Below are 13,401 nucleotides of genomic sequence, written 5' to 3' on the forward strand. Positions count from 1 at the left end.
AAAAAAAAAATAAAACCATTTAGGCCATGTCAGTAAGTATCAAACTAATGTAAACTATCTATTTATACCATACACCACCATAGTAGGAAAGATATTATATGTTTGATCATACGACCACCTTAAAGTATACCGATCGACTTAGAATTACCTTCTGAATTGGCCAAAGGATAAAACCTATTGAAAATATCTTCAGCCGGTCCATTATTTCACCTAGCCCTCACACAACCGCACCTTTCGATTTGTGAATACAACAAATACACTAATATCTCTATAGACTTCGTCACAACTAAGTTTTCTATTATTTCTTTTGACCTTATAATTAGAAACATGAATCATGAATTTTTTACTAGTCTATGATTGGAAATTATGCACTACTTCCTTTTGAAATTTTAAAATACATATTAATCGATGCCATTATAATCAGTTGAATATTTAATTTAATAAATTATATCAAATTTATTTTTAAATAATTTCCATTTATTTACAAAAACAAATAAAATAATTCATATGTACAGATTATAAAACATAAATGTTTGTTTTTTTGTTCAACTTTATAAATATATATGAATATAAAACAAAAAAGCATCTTAACAACTATTGAGCATTATACATTATTTAAAACAAATTATAAATATAATAAAATAACACACAAAATATATTAACTACATGACTAAACAGACAACAACTATAGTAGTAATAGTATATATAGTAATTTTATAATAATTATATTGATATTAGCACAAGAAAAAATGGCGTTCAATTATATAATATATAGCACGGTAGTTTTTTTTTTATTAATTTTAAAGCGATTCATTCAGGTTGAGCTTCTTCCAGATTCATGAAAACATTGCGCATTTGTTCCAAATCGGGCGGTGCTGTATCTGGATTACGTATCCATATATTGTAGGCTCGCTTATCGGTCAGTGTTAAGGGCTTAAAACACTTAGGATTAAGAGCTTCTTCCCCAGATATTTTTGAATTGTATCGAGCATAGAGAAAGACGCGATAACGCCAATTATCGAAAGTCTGAAAAAATATACACTTTTAGTAAAAAACAGTACTTAAAAATAAACAGAATTAATCAGAAAGAAACTTATTGTATTACAATTTGAATACGGGGAAGACTTAAATAATTTACTCAAAATTTCTACATATTTTGTTAAAATTTTCAATATTGGAATTAAAACTTAAAACACCAAATATTAGCGTTGTTTTTACTGCCACATTTTCAGAGGGCATAGCATTCAAGTACAAAAGTTTATTGTAATTTTGAAAACCCGAAATTAAGATATCTAGAATTTTTGAATATTTAATTTACTGTGTATGTCTATTTTTGTTATAACATAAAAAATTACAAATTCACAAACACACGCTCCCACTTACAATAGAATACTACTACTCACTTGCTTCCATTCAGCTACGTGTTTAACAGCTCCCTGAGGTACAGAATTCAATATGTCAGCTAATTTAATCCAATAACGATTTAAAGCAGGATCATTGCGTCTGTGTTCGTTTATAACAGGATGCTGTTCCAAAAAGTTCACATAAACTTCTTTTTGCTTTTTTGACATGCGTTCTTTACGTTCTTAAGAGGGAATTGGAAAATAATTGAAAAAGCACAAAGTTAATGCATTTAAATTCATTGAAAAAAAACGAAAAAAATTGCAACCAACTTACGTCTTAAGCTATTTGAGGAAGATGTCTCTTGCATTAGAGCATCTATATGTGGCTGATGTTGTTGATGCTGTTGCTGCTGTTGTTGTAAATGCTGTTGCTGTTGTTGCATAAAATACTCATGCATACGTTCTAAATGCAATTCTTGTTCTTGTAATTCTCTTTCCATGTACGAAGTTTCCTCATCAGTATCTGGATTATTGTGCAAATTCAAAGCAGACGTTGATGAGCTTAAAGATAAGGCCGTCGTTGTGGCTTGGGCAGTTTGTGATTCGTGGAGAGCAGACTGATGGTGCTGTTGGTGTTGTTGTTGTTGTTGTTGCTGCTGATGATGCAGTTGTTGCTGTTGATGCTCTTGTTCGAACTGTTGTTGTTGTGCTAGTGCAGAGTGAGTTACTGGAGGCGGTGATGATACTTCATCGTAATCTATTTTAGGTTCAATTTCAATTTGTTCTGTTTCAGTAGTGTTGTCTACTGACATTGTACTTGAAGGCGGCAGTGTATTTACATTGGTAATGCGTATTTTTAATGGTGGTGGCTCATCATTATTTTGTGAATGTTGTGAATTGGAAGCACTGCTCGATTGTTGTGGGTATTGTTGTTGGTGAATTTTATGCAGTTGCTGTGACTGTGGTTGACCATTGTTGGCAGTGTTTGTTGCTGTATTTTTTGATGGTTCATGTAAATCTAGTGCTTGCTTTTGGGTAGAACCACAACGGCAGGAAAAACAATTTGATATTAAAGCGTGATAGTTGTCTTTACAAGGATCAAAAACTAGAAATGGAAATTAAAGAAAATTAGTTTAAAAGAATATCTACGTAATAAATTATAGTCTATGAAAATTTAAGCCTAATAAACTGAAAATCGTCATTTATCCCATGATTCATTATTTCCAAATCATTTAGCATTATGTGTATCGAAATTCTGTTACAAATGTTTGAAATTATTGTTTATATTTATGCAAATAACATTTTATTTGATTAATATTTTCTGTACAGAGATCTGACCTAAACTTCAATGTTAATTTAATACAGAAATTATTTAAGTACATTTTGTATTTTATTTATGTACAATTTACAAATTTATTTCACTTTTATTAACAAAGTGCATTTTTAAAGTAAATCTATAAAGTAATTTACTAAACGATATTATAAAAATATGACTTTTTTCTTCTCTATATAAGTGGTGTTTTAACGTTTCAACATAAACGCTTTGCAAGATTTATGAACTTAGAGTTCTTTTAACGATTTAAATTTCAATCAGTAATCGTAATCAGGCTGGGACTCATCGAGGCTTGGAAACATTTCCATTTTCTCAAAGTCCTGAGGTGCAGTACTCTTATGGCTCGTCCACATGGCGTAGGCTCGCTGATCGGTGGGTGTTAAAGGTTTGTAGTTTTTGGGATTTTGGGCGGCAGCACCAGCAAGTTTAGAATTGTAGCGGGTATACATGAAAACACGATAACGCCAAGCATCAAAGGTCTAAAAAGCCATTAAGACATTAATATATCAAAAAAAACACATTAATTGTTCTTTAGTAACCTGTTTCCATTCCTCTACGTTTTTAACGGCTCCCTGAGGAACACTATTTAATAAATTGGCCAATTTATTCCACAAGGGCTCCAAAATAACATCATTACGTCGCTGGGTTAACATGCAAGGGTTATCTTCGAAAAATTTCACATATAACTCTTTTTGGTCCTTGGACATACGTTCGCCACGTCCTAAAAGTTAGGGGAATGAAAAATTATTATTCGTAAATACAGAACAAATATATTTAAACATACTGCGAAAGCGATTCATCATTGACGGCGAATATTGTGACTGAGAGGTGGGTGTTGAATGTTGAATATTTGCAACCGCTGGTTGCATTACAGCTACAGTCTGATTTAGAGGCGAAGGAGGTGGTGGGGAAGCTGCTGATATTGAGGTATTATTTTGTGGTGCAATCATGCTATGATGTGTATAGTTGGTAACAAAATGTTGCCCTAACTGCTGATGATGTAACGGTTGCTGTTGGTGTTGAGCTTGTTGTTGCTGCTGATGTGGATGTTGCTCATGTTGTTGCTGCTGCTGTTGTTGTTCATGTTGCTGCTGCTGTTGTTGTTGTTGCTGATGTTCCTGTTGATGTTGTTGATGATGCTGCAGTTGTTGTTGCATTACATCTTGATGCCTTTCGTAACGCAAATCTCTTGAATCCAACATTTCCGTTTCCTCCTGCTCAGCTTTCGGAATTATATCCATGGGATCTATTGACTGCGTCAGCGATTCTGGTGTATTTTCGTTATACACCTGCGACACACGAATCTTGTGTGCCGTTTCTAAATTACTTGAATGTTCCGAGTGATTTTCTACCACATCCAAGGGGGACCGTGTTCTGCTCATTATTGTTCCCACGCTATTGTTGGTCGCATACATTTGTTGCATTTGCGTTGCAGTTAGAGGCGAATCCATATTCGATGTTGACTCATTTGATTTTTGAGGCAAAGGTACAATAAGTTTCTGTGAACATGACGGTTCATAGTTGAGTTGCTCCTTAAGCATAGCGTCATCGTTACCTGTAAGAAAAAGCATTTTAAAATGCTGCGTTTTAATAGACAATATAAACTTCTAGACTTACAAGCAATAATTAAACGGGATGGACGGACTTAAGAAAACATCGAAATATTTTTGCTTTATGGTAGTTATTCTTTTTTAATTATTTTGTGTAAGTCCTTGGATGATTTTTTAACTTTTTGTATAAATTGGAGCACAAATACTGAGTTTTCTATTTAGTAAAAAGAACATCACAACTGTAACAACTATTTTTATTAATAAAAATTATGTATACACATTTTCGTTACCTCATTTTAACATTGAAAAGTGTGTTTGAATAAAATTAATGTACCTTTTTCTGACTAAAATTGTTTTTAGTTACATTATTGACTTTCTTTATTTTACATGAATGGCAATTTATTTATAGCGTTAAAATGTTTGAACTTCTTATACCTAAAGAGTTTTATACTCAATTAATCAAAAATATTATTCTCAGATTTATGACCTATGTACCTATATATCTTGCCATAAAACGCTAGAACTATACATTTGTTCATTATAAAGTACTCAGTTTATTCTTCCTAAATCCGTAAAGAAGCATGAAATTGGTTGAGATTAAACTACATATGTTACTGACCCGGCTTTTTACCCTTATCTCAGGTTCATATTTTACTCGGACCCAAAGCCGTTACTGTACGTTTAACATACGTATTATTTATTAAATGCAATATTATCGTTGTTGCAGCGTGATAGTCTGACATACTGTACATACTTATAAACCTTTAAACCTAAATATCCTTATGAGCAATTAATAATTCGTCACAATTATGATAAGATAATGACTTAGTTATCCATTTTTCGTTATTTGTGGTAAGCAGTTGTAATCTTTGTCAACACTACACGTACATGTACATATGTACGTACATATGGGTACGTGTTATAATTGTTTTTGAAAAATAACAGCTTGCAATTCGAATTTTTAAATTTTGATTTGAAGAATTTTTTATAAATAAGTTTTATAACCTGAAGCTAGTAAACTAAATTAAATTAGGAAGATACAATAATAAAATTGTTGGTCCGGAACCTTTAAAATAAATATCTTACATCATTTACCGGCTTCTAAAACGCATTGTAAATTTATTAAAACATAAATAAGACACTAAAATAAAAACATTGTACCTTCATATTTAGAATTTTTCAAAAAAAAAAAAAAAAAAAAAAAAAAAACTTACCCTGTCCAATTTCTATAACGAAATTAGTTAAATCGTGACGCTGTGCTAAATACTGCAACAGAAGTTCATCGGGTATATTGAAACCAATCTTTTTGTTGCGAAACTCAAAATTGTAAATACCAAAAGCAGCACGTACTGTAAAAACAATAAAAAAAAAAACAAATTGTTAAAAATTAAATAAATACAACAACAACCCACAACATCAACAGTTTTTAATTGTACAAAAAGTACAAATAACTCGAATAACAACATAAATACAAAATAATAATAATACAAGAAACATGTGTGTACGTGCATGTGAATGTTTGTGACGGTGTTTACAATAGACAGCGAACGAACACAAAATACAATATATGAAATAGAAGAAGAACAAGAGATAGAAATAATAAAAATAAAAAGAACAGAAATGTGTACATACATAGGGAAGAGATAGCAGCCGTAGTGGTTGCGGTAGTAGTAGTAGTAGAAGCAGCACTAATATAGAAGCTTAAAAATAAAAAGTTAAAAATAGAAGCACAAAACAACACACTCAGACAATAATAAACTTTGACAGACTAACGAAATATAAAAATAATAAAAACGCGGGTAAAACAATATACAAACAATGGTGACAACACTTAAAAATTCCTGTAAAACGCCTATGTAAATTTTGATAGACTCTTTAAAAATTGAATGAGGTTAAAATTTCAAATTCGATTTTTATTACAAATATTTCAAATATTTTCTCTTAAAAATAGTTAGGTGAAAGCAATACGAATCTACTTTGTCATTGCGCAAAGTCGCTTTTTAGTGAAATAAAATGACATAGACTAATACTTTAGATTTAATTTGTTTAAATACTTATTATGCTTTAATAAAAATTTTAAATAGTAAAATATAAGATTTCATATCGATGCAATAGAATATCCAGGATTTCATTTATTTTTCTTAAACGTTTTTAGATAATTTTATGACGAATATACTAAGCTCATAAATACAATTACAGGTACTGGAAGAATTTACTTCAACATTGTGAAAATCTTTTTTCAGTTACCCAAAGATCGAAAATTTGTATTCCAACAAAAGACGGAAAAATACCATTTTATTTTAATATTTTAGTAAGTTGGTGTAGTGATGGAGCTTCGAATCGAAATGAAAATCTCAATTTTAATTTTAAATTTTATTTTAAGTTCATTTTACATAAAAAGTTCAACTGGAACTTAAAATAACTGATTTCAATAAAACATTGAGGACTCTTATGTTTGTACTTTTTCGTACTTAAAGCTTCTCAATTGTGAAGTCTAAATTTAATACCATTAAAGAAAAGAAGAAAAATAAGATTTTCTTGTACTAATTATGAAAAAATATTAAAAAGCCAAATGGATTTTATTATTAGATTGATTGAAACAAACATTTAAAGGTTTTATATGGGGTCTACCGTAAAATATGGTATTAAAAGGTTTGAGCCGTATCTTGCACACAAAGTTTACATTGAAACTAACCTGACAGAAAACAGCTAACCACTAATACACTTCTCTATACAATAGGTAAAAATAACCATAACTTTTAACTAAGTTTTAATTAATAAAAACCACCAATAATTCTCTCTAATTGACATCATTGAAAACGAACAAACTAAAATACTAAACAACTAAACTACTATAGAATACACCGACGGATGGACGGACAAACAGACACAAATACAGAACCAAAATGTAGACAGTAAAAATTAATAGCACTGAATACACACTTGAATTGCCCAAGTCTAAAGAAAAATTTTATTATTATGGGGCATGGTGTAAAATGTATAGATGGACGGTATATGAATGATTATGATAAGGAAAGAAGAGCGGTACGACGGGCCAAACAGGAAAACATTTGCATTTGGATGGTAGAAGGAATTTACGTTTTAATTTACTTAATTTAATTTAAAAACAGTATTCTCCACTCACCGACATTTTTCAAGTCCCAAATGCTTAAATCGCGATTCTCTTCAGGCACTCCAATCATTAATAATTTTTTGGTGTCTCGAAATTGAAATGGTAAAATAATGCCCGAACGTAATACCATTTTTATTGCAACCTTTTTCTTCTTTCTTTTTTTTTTTTGGCTTTTTTTTGTGGGTAAAATATTTCTATTTTAATATTCTTAAATTCACTAACACTCAAAATAAAATCATAAAAAAATAATTTTTACTACAACACTTATTTAATTTAATTTTGAATAGGTAGGTATAATCTTATTTAATTAAATTATTTTGATTTTTAATACGAATTTTTTTGAAATATTTTTTGTACACCTTCATTTAACTTGTTAACTTGTCAAAATGAAAAATTCTTCTAATCTTTATTTTAATAATATTTTCTTTCCTTTTTATTATTTATTCAATTTCTTATCTCAATTTTCTCACTCTCATTCACGTTCTGCATGTAGTGGTGTCATGTGTGTATAAAGAACATCCAAAAGAAAATAAAAAATTGTTGAAATAGTAGAATAGAAGAGAAAAGAAGACAAAGTTTTTTATAAAAACAAACTGCTTTGCTTGTTTTTTGCCAGACGTCGTCAGTGAAATGTTGTTGTTTGTTATTGCCCTTGTTGTTGTTATACAATATAATGTTTTTGTTTACGAATACGAGTTTATAGGAGAATTACAAACAAAACAATAGTAGAGTAGTATTTTTTTGTTATTAAACGAATGATTACACTAAATGGATGTCCGAATAAAAAAGTTGTAGTATTCCGTGTTTAGTTATGCAAAAAACACTTTAAATGTTAAATAATTTATATAATACATAAACTAAATTATTCCCTTTATCAATAATTTTTATACGCATCATCAAAGTATAGCAAAGCTTGGAAAGAATGAACTCTATTTGGAATTAATTCCCTTATATGTTTAATTCGGCTTTAAATTTTTGAATGTATCATTCTTTAAAGTCATTTTTTGAATTTAAATTCTAAAGCTGAATTCCTAGGCTTTATATTCTATTGAATTAATTTCTAAGAGAATTCATTCTTTATAGGAATGAATTCAATGGAATGATCATTCATATTTGTTTAATTCCTTCTATTACAAATTGAATGAAAGAAAAAAAATTAATTCCATTTTTAATATACAGAATGCTTTTGAATTATAAAACAAAACTTTCATTCAATCTATTTCAAATTGAAAGGTTGAAAAAAAATTTTAAATTCAATTTGTAATAGATTGAATTCAAACAAAATTTATATCATTCAGAGGGAATTTAAAAATCAATAGGAATTGTTGAAATTAATTTTAATTCAATTTGTAACGGATTAAATGCAAACAAAATTAATTCATTCAGAAGGAATTTAACATTCTATAGGAATTAATTCATTAGAGAATTAATTCAACTACATCGAAAGCTTTAAGAATTAATTCTAGGAATTAAATCAAAGGGAATGAGTTTGAAGAATTGTTAATTCTTTAAAATATAACTCAATTTCAAATAAAGAATTAGGGAATGAATTCTTTCAGAGCTTTGAAGTTTAGTATCTCCGAATTACTGATTCAGCGATGAAATTCGATATAGGTAAGTAAGTCTCTTACAAGCAAAAATCTATTTAGCAAATTTTATGACGATCGGTCTATAATTAACCCTACCCCCATATAAGGTTCTCCTTAGCAAATGACTTTACCGTTCACTACTAGCTTGAAAGAACGAGTATAGCGCTAAAATTCGACATAAGTAAGTTTTTATGAGCACAAATCTATCTACCGAGTATTATGAGAATCGGTGCATAATTGACGCACATTTCTGTCCGTTTATAGGAGTGCATTCCATTTACGGCATACGGTTTGATGGTGTGTATATAAGATTCGTCATATTCGAATATAACAATGTTAATTGTTAATGATTTTTTTATAAATCAAGATTCTGTTGATATTTAAATATTTTTAAAATAATAGTCGAAAAGACCTTTCTGTTTTAAATGTTTCTCTCGTTCTCCTTTAGTTTCCGACTTTATGGACCATTAAGGTTATATAAAACATCTCCTCAAATTATGACATACTTACATACATACATATGTATTTACATACAAAGAAACAATTGCGCCTGGTAAAGCTATAATTATTAAACTTTTTAAAAATATAAAAACTTGTGCAAATTCTTTAAATATTTTCAATAAAATTTAACAAAAATATTTTTAAATTTTGAAATTATTTCAATGTAACTTTCAATATTTATATCTGATTTTATAAAATAAACAAAACTTCCTAATCTTTCAAATCTAGGATTAGAGTATTTTTTTATTTAATCAGATGGAAAACATGCCATATTAACAAATTTTAATATTCAAAAATATAACAGAAAAGATCTACGCCCAGCAAAAATTCTATTTGCACTCGTTCTAGAACTAGTTGTTTTTAGAACAATTTCTGAATTTTTTTCTGGGCGTGTATAAAAAATAAGTAGGTATAACAATATGTACAATAATGGTATATATTGAAAATATCATAATGAGTTTAAAAAGATAAATACATATGTATATATCAATTAACAAAATAAATGTATATTTATTATATGTTAATAACATCCATATAGTTAAAAATTTTAAGTTTAAATTTTAAACCTTATATTGTAGAAAATATTTAATATACATATGCAATTCACATTTATCTTGATTCATTCAATTCATAATTCATATATATTGATTATTGTAAATGATCTTTCAAAAATATACGGAAAATCGATTAGTTATTTTAATTAATCGGATGGCTTGAAAAATATACGATTTATACCATATTTAATTTCGCCTTTTAATCTGCATAAATCTGTGAATGATTCATCATTAATACTAAACCAAATGTCTACACCACAGTCATTTCCTCGTTCTCGTTCTCTTAAAACTTCCCAATCTTCACAGCAGAGTGATGGATTTTGTAATCGCATCAAGGACAATATAACTTGAGTTTCTAACATTGGAGGTGGTATATATACCTTAACTGTGTGACGGCTAATGTGGGTTATAGGAAACACATCAAGTTTTGCTCCATACCATAACTTATCCAAGTTATGTATAAATTTTGTAATAAAATTGAATGCCATTTTGTTATGGCATCCCACAATTTTAATGCCTCTCATCCACTTTGCTCCATCAAATAGACCAATGCTAGAATCATTGGTTCGTAACATTTCAGTATTGAGGGCTTCGAGTAAACGCTTTTCAATCATTAGCCACTTATCATTTGTAATTCTCCAATTTGGGTGACTTCTATCAATTATAACGATTTGCAAGTGAGGTGGACTTGAAATATTTTTCAAAGGTTTAAGCCATTTAAGTTTTGAAAAATCATAGTTCATAGCACGTTTATGTATAATTGCAGTAGTGGAGGAAGCTATGCTCGAAATACTACAGTTTGTTAGTTCCTTTTCATTTTGGGTATCGTTATTCAAGCATTTATTATTACAAACTTCTGAGTCTTTTTCCTGCATTGAGATATTTTGATTGTTATTATTATTTTCGATTGTAACGGACGTTTTTAATTCTTTGTTACATTCTTGGATCCCACCCTCAGTATTTTGAGTTGTTTCATTACTGTTTTCCCTACGTCGTCGACAACGTCGCTTGCGGTTGTTTTTATTTTTTTGTGGAATTTTATTTTTATGTACAGATTCAGTGGGGAAGGAATCTAAATATACAACTTCTGTAACTTGGTCTTTCAAATTGTCAATAGCATTTTCAGTATTACTTGGTATAATTAACGGATTTTCTTCATGTTCATCTTTAATAAAAATGCAAATGTTAGATTTATCTTCTACGGAAGCATTTTCTTGTTCAACATAATTTATAACTATTACATCTTTTGTATCCTCCGCTTCATTGTCGTCGCTTATTTCAATTATTTCTTCGTGATCCCCAATGATTTCCACATCGTCCGACGACATCCCTTAAAGTTGTTGGTAAACAAATATTTAAGTCGCAATATGTAAAATGAAATTATTGTGCTTACCGTTTAATATATTTTAATGTAATTTTAGTACAATAATTTAATTTTGTTACATTCATCAACATGTATGTACGTAATGAATTGTTTTTGCATTCATTTGAAATAATACAAATACTCTAAGAATAAATTCCAATTTTATTAAATGCAGCTAGTGATGACAAAATGATTGTAAACACAACTATCGATAACACTGTTTTGATAAAATGAGTGTTGCCATAGTATTAATATTTTTATTGTGAATCCATTCATCTAATTACAATTTTACGTTAAAAATTGAATTATACCATGTTTCCACGATCAGTGAATTACTTAATTCGGCCTCTGAATGACGATAGCTGTATAACCCGTTGAATTACTATCAGACTACCATGTCAGCCCCAGAGGGTTAATGACTTTTAGTAAAATTCAATTGAAATTAGATAACGTTTTTTATACCCTACACCACTTTAGTGGGGAAGGTATATTGTGTTTGTGCTGATGTTTGTAACATACAAAAATATATGTCCTATACCCACCTTAAAGTATACCAATCGGCTTAGAATGGTTTTTGAGTCGATGTAGCTATGTCTGGCTGTCCATGTAAACCTTGTGTGCAAGGTCAAGATAATTGGATGAAATTTGGCACACACGCCTTTTTTGACTCAAGGACGAAGCCTATTGAAAATGAATAAAATTGGTCCATTATTTCTCCTAGCTCTTATACAACAGAACCCCCCGAAAAGGGCTTCTAAGCTCATAATTATGTTAAATATAACTGTATGTCGATAAAAAGCGGCACAACTAAGTTTTATACAAACCTTGATGACCTTGCAAATTTCATAAAGATCGGGCCTCATTTGACCCTAGCTCCTATACAAAACCCCCTTCAGAAAATTATTTGAATGTCCAAAATTAACTTATAAATACAAATATCGCCATGAAATTCAGCACAAATAAATATTATATAAATATATTCACAAAACTTTATCGAGCTTGGTCCATATTTTTCATAACTGATGTAGGGTATCATATGGTCGGTCACGCCCGACTATACTTTCGTACTTGTTTAATCTTAATATCGATTGGATTTTACATATTAATATAATACAAAAATATATTACATTCGTAATTCAAATCTGGGTGAATAAAGACCTTCGCGTGTCATTAACATATTCTTTTAAGAGTAATCAGACTGTCCTTTTTTCGACAGTTTTTCATATTGGTTTACAAAGTGACATCTCATAACTGTACCACGACATAGTCTTTGAATGGAGTTCGGGAGTCCCACCTTGTTATATGAAGGTATTAGTCGGATTGGCAGTTCTTGAACGAGGCTATTTAAGGCGTAAACCGTAAATGAATTTTAACTAACTAACTAACTAACTAACAAACGTTTACTGCCAAGGAAGAAGGCCACATAAACTATGAAATTTAAAAACAGATAATAATAGTAAGGCTACTAATGAGCATTCCATTCAAATTGTATTTCCTCTTGGTACCAGAAAACGCAAACGTATCCACAAGTTTGTATTTCTGCTCTAACAGATGTGTTTCCGAATGATTTTTACTGATTTTGGACTTTTTAACAGAATTGCAAATTTGTCGAACATAACTTTAAATTATTGATATAGATATAAATTATTTAGACTAGTACAAAATTCTGTACAAAATTTGTCCTAAATCGAATTCCGTAAAATTTTATAATAATTTAACAAAATGTTGGTTCCATATCAAATTCACTGCACAAGACAAATAAAAACATAATTACATAAAAATTTTACATTTATTTACGAAATTATTTCATAGTATATAGAAATTTTTAAATTAATGTTACATTAAAAAGTTTGTTTTGTATGTAATAATCAGTTTGTTTTATTATATATTAATTAATTTATAATAATTACATTGTATATGTATAATAATAAAAAAGAGAGCCCAAATAAAACAAAAAAAGAAAGCAATATATAGAAATTAAATTAATTTATGTTAACTTAATCGACAAATTTGTATAAAGCATTTTAAATTGGAT

The 13,401-nt window shown here is 29.3% G+C and overlaps 2 protein-coding genes across 4 annotated transcripts; both read right to left on the reverse strand.

Moving 5' to 3' along the window:
- Positions 1–443: 443 nt before the first annotated feature.
- Positions 444–7,868, reverse strand: LOC111687758 (putative uncharacterized protein DDB_G0294196). 3 transcript variants are annotated; one of them, XM_046952128.1, is made up of 5 exons: positions 7,372–7,868; positions 5,441–5,575; positions 1,678–2,448; positions 1,404–1,576; positions 444–1,026 (listed from the first exon to the last, which is right to left on the reverse strand). In XM_046952128.1, exons 1-5 carry the CDS (start codon positions 7,487–7,489, stop codon positions 811–813), a joined length of 1,413 nt encoding a protein of 470 aa, XP_046808084.1. In that variant the 5' UTR covers positions 7,490–7,868; the 3' UTR covers positions 444–810. The 3 variants fall into 3 exon arrangements, with proteins under 3 accessions (XP_046808084.1, XP_023306005.1, XP_023306001.1); XM_023450237.2 differs by having other exon boundaries at positions 445–1,026; positions 1,404–1,585; positions 7,372–7,863; XM_023450233.2 differs by lacking the exons at positions 444–1,026; positions 1,404–1,576; positions 1,678–2,448 and adding exons at positions 2,554–3,155; positions 3,216–3,397; positions 3,461–4,231 and having other exon boundaries at positions 7,372–7,824.
- Positions 7,869–9,660: 1,792 nt separating this feature from the next.
- Positions 9,661–11,557, reverse strand: LOC111687977. Its single transcript, XM_023450472.2, has 2 exons — positions 11,397–11,557; positions 9,661–11,333 (listed from the first exon to the last, which is right to left on the reverse strand). The coding sequence occupies exon 2, from the start codon at positions 11,329–11,331 to the stop codon at positions 10,150–10,152; it is 1,182 nt and encodes a 393-aa protein (XP_023306240.2). The 5' UTR covers positions 11,332–11,333; positions 11,397–11,557; the 3' UTR covers positions 9,661–10,149.
- Between the last annotated feature and the right edge of the window lie 1,844 nt (positions 11,558–13,401).

The sequence above is a fragment of the Lucilia cuprina genome, chromosome 5, assembly GCF_022045245.1.
Source record: "Lucilia cuprina isolate Lc7/37 chromosome 5, ASM2204524v1, whole genome shotgun sequence".
Lineage (NCBI taxonomy): Eukaryota > Metazoa > Arthropoda > Insecta > Diptera > Calliphoridae > Lucilia > Lucilia cuprina.

Coding starts and splice junctions, on each gene's coding strand:
- LOC111687758 (XM_023450233.2), bottom strand. CDS start 7,489: ATGGTATTACGTTCGGGCATTATTTTACCATTTCAATTTCGAGACACC. Junction 5,576..7,371: donor TTGGGACTTGAAAAATGTCG/GTGAGTGGAGAA, acceptor TTGTTTTTACAG/TACGTGCTGCTTTTGGTATT. Junction 3,398..3,460: donor AATGATGAATCGCTTTCGCA/GTATGTTTAAAT, acceptor CCTAACTTTTAG/GACGTGGCGAACGTATGTCC.
- LOC111687977 (XM_023450472.2), bottom strand. CDS start 11,331: ATGTCGTCGGACGATGTGGAAATCATTGGGGATCACGAAGAAATAATT.